Source organism: Liolophura sinensis, chromosome 8 (genome assembly GCF_032854445.1).
Source record: "Liolophura sinensis isolate JHLJ2023 chromosome 8, CUHK_Ljap_v2, whole genome shotgun sequence".
Taxonomy (NCBI): Eukaryota; Metazoa; Mollusca; class Polyplacophora; order Chitonida; family Chitonidae; genus Liolophura; species Liolophura sinensis.
In genome coordinates, this window is record NC_088302.1 from 981658 (window position 1) to 994865 (window position 13208).

The window sequence follows — 13208 nt, forward strand, 5'->3', positions numbered from 1 at the left end:
CATCTGGTTTTCTCAAATCCTTCAGCATTTATCACCGGAACAGCTGTAACATGTGACCATGTAAAAGTGAGAATGTACTACATCTGGATTTCCCAAATCCTTCAGCATTTATCACCGGAACAGCTGTAACACGTGACCATATAAAAGTGAGAATGTACTACATCTGGATTTCTCAAATCCTTCAGCATTTATCACCGGAACAGCTGTAACACGTGACCATGTAAAAGTGAGAATGTACTACATCTGGATTTCCCAAATCCTTCAGCATTTATCAGCAGAACAGCTGTAACACGTGACCATGTAAAAGTGAGAATGTACTACATCTGGATTTCCCAAATCCTTCAGCATTTATCAGCAGAACAGCTGTAACACGTGACCATGTAAAAGTGAGAATGTACTACATCGGGATTTCCCAAATCCTTCAGCATTTATCAGCGGAACAGCTGTAACACGTGACCATGTAAAAGTGAGAATGTACTACATCTGGATTTCCCAAATCTATCTCCATTTAGTATCGGAACACTTGTGTTTAGAAGTACACACAATCCCTAACCACTCAAAATTTTATGTCGACATGCTTGAGCACATCCCTGCCCAGTCACGACTGCATCTTGAGCACATCCCTACTCACTCCCCACTGTATCTTTGAGCCCATCCCTATTCACTCCCCAATGTATCTTGAGCACATTCCTACTCACTCACGATGTTATCTTGAGCACATCACCTCTCACTCACGATGTTACCTTGAGCACATTCCTACTCACTCACGATGTTATCTTGAGCACATCCCTAACTAGTCACGACTGCATCTTGAGTACATCCCTACTCACTCACGACTGCATCTTGAGCACACCCCTATTCACTCCCCATTGTATCTTGAGCACATTCCTACTCACTCACGACTGTATCTTGAGCACATCCCTCCCCACTCACGACTGTACCTTGAGCACATCCCTAACTAGTCACGACTGCATCTTGAGCATATCCCTACCCAGTCACGACTGTATCTTGAGCACATCCCTCCCCACTCACGACTGTATCGTGAGCACATCCCTCCCCACTCACGACTGTATCTTGAGCACATCCCTCCCCACTCACGACTGTATCTTGAGCACATCGCTACCCACTCACGACTGTATCTTGAGCACATCCCTCCCCACTCAGGACTGTATCTTGAGCACATCCCTCCCCACTCACGACTGTATCATGAGCACATCTCTACCCATTCAGGACTGTATCTTGAACACATCTCTACCCACTCACGATTTCATCTTGAGCACAAACACTTCTAGAAGTTTAAGAGGCAGGTTCCTCACAATGGCTTATTAGGAACCAAATGACCATTGTTACCATGTGCTTGGTCAAAATGTGTAGTGTGGTCAAAATCATTACTATGTGCTAGGTGTGATGGTCAGGAAATCCAAGATGACCGACACTAAACACACTGGATTACGCAGAATGGTCAAAATTAATTGTAACCAACCTCAGGCCGATCTTAAGCCACTGTGTAATTATGAGCTATGATTAAAAACTTGTTAGTAGGACATCTGGAAAAAAAAACTTGCTGGTAATACATCTGGTACAAAAACACTTGTTGGTAGGACATCTGGTACAAAAAAACTTGATGATAGAACATCTGGTACAAAAAAAAACTTGTTGGTAGGTCATCTGGTACAAAAAACGTGTTGGTAGGACGTCTGGTACACAAAACTTGTTGGTAGAACATCTGGTACCAAAAAAAATTTGTTGGTAGAACATCTGGTACAAAAAAAACTTGTTGGTAGGTCATATGGTATAAATGAAAAGATGAACACACAGAGAAATAACACTGCGGACCTGTTGTTTAAGCCAAAGCTTGAGTTGCATTTTGTAAATAACTCACATGATAGATAGCTAAACAATGTAATAAAATATAATACCTTATAAATTTAGTCCAAACACTAAAATATAAGCATATAACTTACAGTAATGCATTAGAGCACAGCTGATTAATATATAACATATTTCAGAACAGACATAACATAGTTCAGAATAGATAAAACATAGTTTAGAATAAATAGAACACAGTTCAGAATAGATAAAACATAGTTCAGAATAGATAAAACATGTTTATAGATTTAACATACAAAAACGTAAACATAAACAAATATCAGAATATTGAGATAAGGTCATCTGTTTATCATACAGTTCCTCCTGTGCAGCATAAGAATACAAACTAGACGTACACCATACACGTGTAGTTAACAACAGTCAAAACATGCTTTGCAAAGAACATTTCATAAAAACTTTAAACTTTGAGAAAACAGAAACCACTTAATCCAGAACAATATTAGAAGTTAATTTTTTAGAGTAAAAATATATTTTTCATCCTCTCTGGGGATGGGCTTTCAAATAAAATCTCTTCAAATAAAATAAATTCACAAATAGATGCAGATTAGGTGATTTCCAGTATTAATTCAGCTTCTTGCTTGTTTTTTCTGTCTTTTCCCCTCCCCCGTAGTTGACCAACAGTACTAGTTTACCCACACCAGTTGCCACTCCTGGAAAGTTTGGCGCCTGAAACAAAAACAAGAAAAAAATCAACTATTTAACTTCATCACAGACACATATCTCTTTATTTTCATTTCTTGTAAAGAAAAATGTAAATTTGAAGGATATATAATATTGTATTCTGCGTATCGATGACACTAACACAAGGTTTTATTGTCAATGATACAAAGAAGGGGAGTAACTCCTGCTCCAAGCACTTAGGCGTAGGGTATTGTAAGTGTTGGGTAGAATCATGGCCGAGAGCGAAACCAAAATGCTGGGTGCCATTCCAGGGCTAAAACCAAAATGACGGGTGCCATTCCAGGGCTAAAAAGAAAGGAACACTCACCAGTGTGTCAAACCTACATGAGCATCTACATGAGTTTACTGTTTGTATTTGATTTATTACATTTACTTGTCATAGCTATGCAATTATTCAGAACATTCAACAATACTGTACTACAGCAGAAACACATAACAGTTTTGTCTGTGGTTATAGGAGGAGAAAACCACACAGGGGAGCCACAGGGCCCAGAGAAAACTGTAAAAAGCAGACAGGAAACCAAACTATTCCCAGAGGAAACCCTGCAGAATACTACAAAGAGCTCAAAGGAAACTTTTCGGAGCAAACTTGAAACCACTGCTTCATCCTGCTGTGTTTAGCCAACCCTCTCATGTAACAATCGTTCTGCTGAATGTTTTAATGTGGTTAAACACTTCTGCTGAATCTTTTAATGTGGTTAATCACTTCTGAATGTTTTTAAGAGGTTAAACACCTCTGGTGAATGTTTTAATGCGGTTAAACACTTCTGTTAAATATTTAAATATGGTAAAAACTTTTGCTGCATGTTTTACCGTGGTTAAACGCTTCAGCTGAGTGTTTTACCGTGGTTAAACGCTTCAGCTGAGTGTTTTATTGTTGTTAAACGCTTCAGCTGAGTGTTTTACTGTGGTTAAACGCTTCAGCTGAGTGTTTTACTGTGGTTAAACGCTTCAGCTGAGTGTTTTACAGTGGTTAAACGCTTCAGCTGAGTGTTTTACAGTGGTTAAACGCTTCAGCTGAGTGTTTTACTGTGGTTAAACGCTTCAGCTGAGTGTTTTACAGTGGTTAAATGCTTCACCTCAGTATTTTACTATGGTTAAAAGCTTCAGCTGAGTGTTTTTGGACACCCTTTATATATATGTACATGCAGTACACATCAGTTTTGCATGGGACAGAAAACTGCATTCTTACATATATGAAAAAATCTCCCAGGAGCATGCCGTAAAATAACCAGAGAGCACTACAGACAAGACCTCCAAACAACATCGCCACGGACATATCAGCTACGCTTCTCTGCTTAATGCAGTCCAACTGAAACAGAAAATACCCCCCTTTGTCAGTCTACATCTTCAGGATCTTTGAAATACTAATTCTGACAACCTTATAACAACAAATGAATTAATTCTTAAAGTTTGCTCGGTGGTAGTCCAGATATTCAATGGTATAGCATATAGGACAATAGTGTAATTGTTACATTTCTTAATAAGTGACAAACAACCATCTGATCAATGTCTATTCAGCTTTTCTACAATGTATATATCTGACACCTACTAAGATTCCAAATATCAAAGTTCAATCAACCATGAAACAAAAACTCTTGTGGAGAAAATAAGTCACAAGTGAGCAATATATTTTCCAACAATTTTTAGACCAATTTGTCTTCGGTTGCCATGGCTACATAAAATTCTATAATTACTGACTGCAAAATCAGCTGACTGTTATATAAATCTGTTTCAGATATTAAGTCTGCATAATACAAATAAAGCCAATTGGGACTATGTTTACAAGGGAAGCAGAATATATTCTGATTGGCCGGTGTGAAAGATAAGCCTGTTTAGGCTATGCCTTGCCTAAGCTGAATTTTAGGTATGGTAGATATATTCAAGCGTGACACAGGAAACCGTATCTCCTGTGTAAGCAAACCAGCCTCGACTTGGTATGCCTTGGATACTTACGATTTCAAAAACAGGTGATGTAAGGAGTACTGTGGTGATGAGGCAGAGAATCAGGCCTAACTGATAGGTTACCGTTTGTGGGGACTCGACAAAGACTGTCAGGTAATAGGCCAGGCCTATCAACCAACCGGCCCCCAACATCAACTGAAACAAGGCACTTTTCTGAAAAACAAGGCAAATAATATTCCAATTACAAAGACGGCTATGAACAGAATCGACTAAAAGTCAAACAGCGTTTGTGTTCTGCAGTAAACTGGCAGAGGAATGAAGCAATCTACCACTCTAAAAACATGTTAAGTGTAAAGTATAACCCCGAGGTGAACCCCTCAAAACAGGTTTCACAAAATAAAAATATATATAATATGCCATTCTGGAAGTGTCCATGTCCCTGACTACCTGTATGAGTTGGTGGAATAACAGCTACAGGTGGGACGCAATCCACAACTGAACAAATACATGTAGGCCTACTGACACGATTCAGTCCAAAATTGACGAAATGATCCAAAACAATCTTGGTCTGTAGCTTGTCATGTTAAATTCCGTACCAAGTGTTAAGTCTAAGCAAAGCTGTCCACAAAACACAAAAGTGGACAAAAACTGCCATAGTTTAGTGCAAAGTAAAAATTTTATCGTTATATCATTTGTAATGGTGAATTATGCTATGTATCCACAGTTTCATTTCCATTCGAAGTACTTCTTCCACAAATGGCCAGATAACTGTTCCAAAAGGGTCAAAAGGGTACAAAAATAGCCAGAGCTTTAACATAACCTGCAACTTGTCAAGATGAAACCATGTACCAAGATTTCCTAAGATATAATGAACAGTACCTAAAACTGGCAGAAACAATTTTGTTCATAGCAACTGATGTACTGACAGACGGTGTCTAGCCTATAACCTCCATGTGTACAATGTATTTGTAGAGATATCTTATCATTCAATATATTCCTCCCACACCTAAAGCCGGCCGCTGTCTTATAAGTGAAATAAGACACCAATGAAATAAACAAATATAATTCAATACAACTAAAACTACCTTTTCACAAATTTACTGTCATCAGTATCATCATATCTTCACAGCTTTACTGTTATTAATATCACCATATCTTCACGACTTTACAGTCATCAATATCACCATATTTTTGTAGCTTTGCTGTCATCAATATCATCATATCTTCACAACTTTCATGTCATCAATATCACCATATCTTCACAACTTTACTATCATCAATATCACCACATCTTCACAAATTTACTGTCATCAATATCCCCACATTTTCAAAAGTTTGCTGTCATCAATGTCACCACACCTTCATAATTTTACTGCCATCAACACCAGCACATCTTCTCAACTTTAATGTCATCATTATAACTACATCTTCACAACTTTTCTGTTATAATTTTTACAACCTAAATGTTACCATCAATATAACAACATTTTCAAAACCTAACTGGTATCATCGATATAACTACATCTTCACATCCTAACCTTCATCATCAATATCACCATGTCTTCAAAACCTAACTGTTATCACTAATATACCTACATGTACATGTACATCTTCACAACCTAACTATTATCATCTATATAACTACATCTTCACAACCTGACTATTATCATCAGTATAACTACAACTTCACGGCCTACAAATTATCATCAACATCACAACATCTTCACAACCTACATATTATCATTAATATAACTACATCTTCACAACCTACACATTATCATCAATCTAACTACACCTTCACAACTTGACTATTGTTATCAATATAACTACACCTTCACACCCTGACTTTTATCATCAATATAACTACATCTTCACAACCTACATATTATCATCCATATAACTACATCTTCACAACCTACATATTATCTGTCATCAATATCACCAATGTCATCTTCACAACTTTGCTGTCATCAATATCACGTCTTCACACCTTTACTGTCATCAATATCACAGTATCTTCACGACTTTACTGTCATCATTATAACTACATCTTCACAACCTGACTCTTATCATCAATATAGCTACATCTTCACAACTTACATATTATCCTCAATATATCTACATCTTCACAACATGACTATTTTTTCATCAATATAACTACATCTTTACAACTAACTACATGTACATCTCCACAACCTAGAAACTATCATCACCATGATCAACGCCCGGGGGGAAACCAACAACCATCCGCATGTTGCTGGAAGGCATTTACACATACGGCCGAGGAGGAAGCCAGCATGAGCTGGACTTGAACTTGACAATACAGTATCATCTATGAGATGTACCTATATTGAGAAAACCCACAAGTGACCCAATAACAGGAATGGGGTTAGAGTAAGACAAACAGTACATGGTACCACAGAACCAAACTGTGTTGTATTTACATTGTACATGCAGCTCCAGATGAACATTCAAACCAGGTGAGGCATTGTAAATAAGTGCACATCTGGTTCAGCATCCCTGTGCAAAATACTCTAAGATGAAATGATCCTTAGGCAGAAAAGTTTTAATAAAAAAATAATTTTTACAATGGAAATTTCAACATCTGGCCGTACATACATGCTTTGTTCTCTGAAATTAGAATCTAAAACAATGACATATCAATGCTGAGGCTTACCTTTGAATGAGCCACATAGATGTATGTGAAGGAATACATGCCATTCAGAACTGTGCCCACAATGTTCAGAAACAGGATGACAGAGTTGTTTATCAAAATGCCATAGTACACTGCCATGATGTTACTGCAAAGAGAAATAGTTTTGAAACTGAGCCAGTGAAAGCTTCATAAAGGTTAGAAGGACTAGCACATGACAATTTTTACATGGGCTTCTGGCAACCTCCATGTTCATAACATAAGTGTTCAAACACAACAAAAGTCACAATTTTGTGACACGTTGGACTGCTGGATGTTCTATAATCCAACATCAAGTACTTAATACATTCATATCTATTTATTAATCTGATTGGGATTTAGGTTAGGATGTTTTGTTGATATCAAGGTGGGCATTTCAGAGATGACTAAACCCAACAAACCTAGCGACACGGGTGAACTAACTAGAGCTGAACCAGCCACAACTGAGCCAGCCAGGGCAGAACAGGCCAGAGATGAACCAGCCATATCTCGGCAAGCCAGGACAGAACAGGCCAGGGCTGAACCAACCACAGCTGGGCCAGCCAGGACAGAACAGGCCAGAGATAAACCAGCCACAGCTAGGCCAGCCAGGGCAGAACAGGCCAGGGCTGAACCAGCCACAGCTGGGCCAGCCAGGGTAGAACAGGCCAGAGATGAACCAACCACAGCTTTGCCAGCCAGGGCAGAACAGGCCAGGGCTGAACCAACCACAGCTGGGACAGCTAGGACAAAACATGCCAGAGATGAACCAGCCACAGCTCGGCCAGCCAGGGCAGAACAGGCCAGGGCTGAACCAACCACAGCTGGGCCAGCCAGGGCAGAACAGGCCAGAGATGAACCAGCCACAGCTGGGCCAGCCAGGGCAGAACAGGCCAGAAATGAACCAACCACAGCTCGGCCAGGCAGGGCAGAACAGGCCAGAGATGAACCAAGCACAGTGGGGCCAGCCAGGGCAGAACAGCCCAGAGATGAACCAGCCACAGCTCGGCCAGCCAGGGCAGAACAGGCCAGAAATGAACCAACCACAGCTGGGACATCCAGGGCAAAACAGGCCAGAGATGAACCAGCCACAGCTCGGCAAGCCAGGGCAGAACAGGCCAGAGATGAACCAACCACAGCTGGGCCAGCCAGGGCAGAACAGGCCAGAGATAAACCAACCACAGCTGGGCCAGCCAGGGCAAAACAGGCCAGGGCTGAACCAGCCACAGCTTGGACAGCCAAGGCAGAAGATGCCAGAGATTAACCAGCTACAGCTGGGCCAGCCAGGGCAGAACAGGCCAGAGATGAACCAGCCACAGCTGGGCCAGCCAGGGCAGAACAGGCCAGAGATGAACCAGCTACAGCTGGGCCAGCCAGGGCAGAACAGGCCAGAGATGAACCAGCTACAGCTGGGCCAGCCAGGGCTGAACAGGCCAGAGATGAACCAGCCACAGCTGGGCAAGCCAGGGCAGAACAGGCCAGAGATGGACCAGCTAGAGCTAAACTAACCACAGCAGAACAAACCACAGCTGAACCAGCAACAGCTGAACCAGCCACATTTAAACCAGCTGCAACCAAACTAGCCAGAGAGTTGGAGCAGATGCAGATGAAACAGGCAGACTTGAACCAGATGCAGCTAAAACAGCCAGACCTGAACCATACGCAGCTAAAACAGCCAGACCTGAACCAGATGCAGCCAAAACACCCAAACCTGAACCAGATGCAGCCAAAACACCCAAACCTGAACCAGACGCAGCCGAAACAACCAGACCTGAACTAGACGCAGCCGAAACACCCAGACCTGAACCAGACGCAGCTAAAACAGCCAGACCTAAACCAGACACAGCCAAAACAGCCAGACCTGAACCAGACGCAGCAGAACTACCCAGACCTGAACCAGACGCAGCTAAAACAGCCAGACCTGAACCAGACGCAGCCAAAACAGACAGACCTGAACCAGACACAGCCGAAAACAGCCAATCCTGAACCAGATGCAGCCAAAACACCCAGACCTGAACCAGACGCAGCAGAACTACCCAGACCTGAACCAGACGCAGCTGAAACAGACAGACCTGAACCAGATGCAGCCAAAACACCCAGACCTGAACCAGACGCAGCAGAACTACCCAGACCTGAACCAGACGCAGCTGAAACACCCAGACCTGAACCAGATGCAGCCAAAACAGCCAAACCTGAACCAGATGCAGCCAAAACAGCCAGACCTGAACCAGACGCAGCCGAAACAGCCAGACCTGAACCAGACGCAGCTGAAACAGCCAGACCTGAAGCAGACCCAGCCAAAATAGCCAGACCTGAACCAGACGCAGCTGAAACAGCCAGACCTGAACCAGATGCAGTCGAAACAGCCAGGCCTGAACCAGACGCAGCCAAAACTGCCAGGCCTGAACTCAACGCAGCCGAAACAGCCAGACCTGAACCAGACACAGCCGAAACACCCAGACCTGAACCAGATGTAGCCAAAACACCCAGGCCTGAACCAGACCCAGCCAAAACACCCAGACCTGAACCAGATGCAGCTGAAACAGCCAGACCTGAACCAGATGCAGCCAAAACAGCCAAACCTGAACCAGACGCAGCCAAAACAGCCAGACCAGAAGCAGACCCAGCCGAAACAGCCAGACCTGAACCAGACGCAGCTGAAACAGCCAGACCTGAACCAGACCCAACCAAAATAGCCAGACCTGAACCAGACGCAGCTGAAACAGCCAGACTTGAACCAGATGTAGCCGAAACAGCCAGACCTGAACCAGGCGCAGCCAAAACTGCCAGGCCTGAACTCCACGCAGCCGAAACACCCAGACCTGAACCAGACACAGCCGAAACACCCAGACCGGAACCAGATGCAGATGAAACAGCCAAACCTGAACCACACACAGTTAAAACAGCTAGACCTGAACCAGATGTAGCTTAATTAGCCTGACCTGCACCAGCCAGACCTGGCTTTCAGCCTTTGACTTCAAGGATTCCAAGGACTAGGGTATATTACAGCACAGGTTATTATTTCCTGACTGCCTTGTTTTTAAATTGAAATTACATATGCTCAACTTCATAAGAAGTCTTCATCACAAGTATGCTATTCAAGTGGACCTGTTGTGAAACTTACTTGATTCCACCTAGCAGGAAGAAGTAGTACGGCACTCCTCTTGTATTACCAGTTTTATACATGTGCCAGCATGGTGGTCTGAGAAGGAAAAACATCCCAATTATGTTAAAAGTTAAAAAACAAACAAAACAAACAAACAGCAGCACATGTATGTTCACATGTGAAAGTGAAAGTAGTGCCATATAAATGCATACTGGTTGATGATCCTACATGTTTTATCCTGTGGTGAAATATAAATGCATACTGGTTGGTAAGGATCCAACATACTTCATCCTGTGGTGCCATATAAATGCATACTGGTTGGTGATGATCCTACATGTTTTATCCTGTGGTGCCATATAAATGCATACTGGTTGGTAAGGATCCCATATAAATGCATACTGGTTGGTAAGGATCCTACATGTTTTATCCTGTGGTGAAACATAAATGCATACTGGTTGATAAGGATCCCATATAAATACATACTGGTTGGTAAGGATCTTACATGCTTTATCCTGTGGTGCCATATAAATGCATACTGGTTGGTGATAATCCTACATGTTTTATCCTGTGGTGAAATATAAATGCATACTGGTTGGTAATGATCCCATGTAAATGCATACTGGTTGGTAAGGATCCTACATGCTTTATCCTGTAGTGCCATATAAATGCATACTGGTTGGTGATGATCCTACATGTTTTATCCTGTGGTGAAATATAAATGCATACTGGTTGGTAAGGATCCAACATACTTCATCCTATCGTACCATATAAATGCATACTGGTTGGTAAAAATCCTACATGCTTTATCCTGTGGTGCCATATAAATGCATACTGGTTGGTAAGGATCTTACATGCTTTATCCTGTGGGGCCATATAAATGCCTAGTGGTTGGTAAAGATCCTACATGCTTTATTCTGTGGTGCCATATAAATGCATACTGGTTGGTAAAGGTCCTACATGCTTTATCCTCTGGTGCCATATAAATGCCTAGTGGTTGGTAAGGATCCCATATAAATGCATACTGGTTGGTAAGGATCCGACATACTTCATCCTATGGTGGCATATAAATGCATACTGGTTGGTAAAGATCCTACATGCTTTATCCTGTGGTGCCATACAAATGCATACTGGTTGGTGAGGATCCTACATGCTTTATCCTGTGGTGCCATATAAATGCATCCTGGTTGGTGAGGATCCTACATGCTTTATTACCGGCCCGGATAGCACAGTTGGTAGAGCGTCCGCTTCGGGACCGGTAGATCCAGGATCAATCCTTGATCGAGTCACACCTAAGACCTTAAAAGAGGAAGTTGTAACTTCCTCGCTTGGCGTTCAGCATCAAGGGGATAGAGCAACGATGGTTGACCGGTATCAGTATAATGGCTCGGGCGGGGTGGCTTACTTGCCTTCGGTAAGTCATCTCAGTGAAGCAGCACTAAATAAAAGAGCGGTGGAAATCCGTCCTGCAACAAGGAGGCACATTACACGTACATGCACCCTAATGATTCCTTCGTCGTCATATGACTGAAAAATTGTTGAGTACGACGTTATACCCCAAGCACTCACTCACTCACTACATGCTTTATCCTGTGGGGCCATATAAATGCATACTGCTTGGTAAGGATCCTATATGCTCTATCCTGTGGTGTCATATAAATGCCTACTGGTTTGTAAGGATCCTACATGCTTTATCCTGTGGTGCCATACAAATGCATACTGGTTTGTAAGGATCCTATATGCTTTATCCTGCAGTGCCATATAAATGCATACTGGTTGATAAGGATCCTATACACTTTATCCTGCGGTGCCATACAAATGCATACTGGTTGGTAAGGATCCTATACACTTTATCCTGCAGTGCCATACAAATGCATACTGGTTGGTAAGGATCCTATAAATCCATAAGTAGAGTACACCAACTATACAATAGGTTTTATGTGAAATTTACACTAGGATCTATTTATATGGTTGTGTCCTGCATGGACCTGCATGCTTTAATCAGAAATGGTAAAATACAAGAAATCTAACATGTTTTTGTGTGCCTTAATATGTAGTCTACATGTAGGTCTATACACTGGCAATTTTGTTTAAGACAGTTTAGTTTTAAAGACCATTAATTAATCATTAAACATCACTTCACTGTTTAATGAAACAGTGTTTAATAAGTTTTAGTAAAACTTAACATCTGACTGTGTACATTCTATAAATAAGTCTTGAACATATCTCTGACATTTATAAATTTAAGTGTATCAGTGTACAATGAATTGGGAGTTAGAGGGAGTTACATGACTATACATTGACCTACCACGCGTAACTTCCAATGCTCTTCCCTGGTGTAACAAACCAAGTCGATTTGAGACGAAAAAAAGGATGATATTGGTACATGGAACTGCATGAACAAAACAACTTAATGGAAGATAAAAGTTCAAAAAGATTAAAATTCATCACACAAATACACAAAAAACGTTGATGTAGTTAAGTTTTTGATTGAACAACACATGTGGTTCGTATGGACTTGGATAAGCCAGTCCGAGGTACAGGCACGTAGAACTAGGTCAAGCCTTCAGGAGCTGAAGTGCCCAGACGCATACTGTACTGTGCCCTATCCCTCTTCAATGTTACCACAAATCACAGCTGGCTCCATCGTAAAAATCCACTTACATGCCGGCTGCGAACATTACCAGTGTTGCAATCTGTGTCAGCCACTCGATTGATGTGAAAGTGTCCATCTTTCATAAGAGCAGTGTTAAACTTGGAATATGAACGTGGCTTATAAAGTGTAAAGTTAATCATCTATAATAGGATGTCAACCCATTTGATAACCCTGGAAAATACTTATGTGATAAAAATAGATCATGGGCGATCCCATGTTTTGCTAGGATGGAGAGCATCCGTAACGAACATCTAAAAAGGTTAAGAAATTGCTTTATTTGTATGCCTATCAATTCTCTTCAT

At 41.6% G+C, this 13208-nt stretch overlaps 1 protein-coding gene across 1 annotated transcript; it reads right to left on the minus strand.

The window, feature by feature from the left end:
- Window positions 1-2162: 2162 nt before the first annotated feature.
- On the minus strand, window positions 2163-13072 carry LOC135474062 (sugar transporter SWEET1-like). The gene is made up of 6 exons (XM_064754060.1): window positions 12915-13072; window positions 10272-10349; window positions 7154-7277; window positions 4528-4689; window positions 3764-3883; window positions 2163-2556 (listed from the first exon to the last, which is right to left on the minus strand). Exons 1-6 carry the CDS (start codon window positions 12980-12982, stop codon window positions 2452-2454), a joined length of 657 nt encoding a protein of 218 aa, XP_064610130.1. The 5' UTR covers window positions 12983-13072; the 3' UTR covers window positions 2163-2451.
- Between the last annotated feature and the right edge of the window lie 136 nt (window positions 13073-13208).

Bases quoted from the DNA above. Each gene is read 5' to 3' on its own strand.
- LOC135474062 (XM_064754060.1), bottom strand. From the start codon at position 12,982: ATGGACACTTTCACATCAATCGAGTGGCTGACACAGATTGCAACACTG. The intron at 4,690-7,153 runs GTAAGCCTCAGC...CTTGTTTTTCAG, and splicing joins TCTATGTGGCTCATTCAAAG to AAAAGTGCCTTGTTTCAGTT. The intron at 2,557-3,763 runs GTAAGAATGCAG...TTTTTGTTTCAG, and splicing joins TGGGAGATTTTTTCATATAT to GCGCCAAACTTTCCAGGAGT.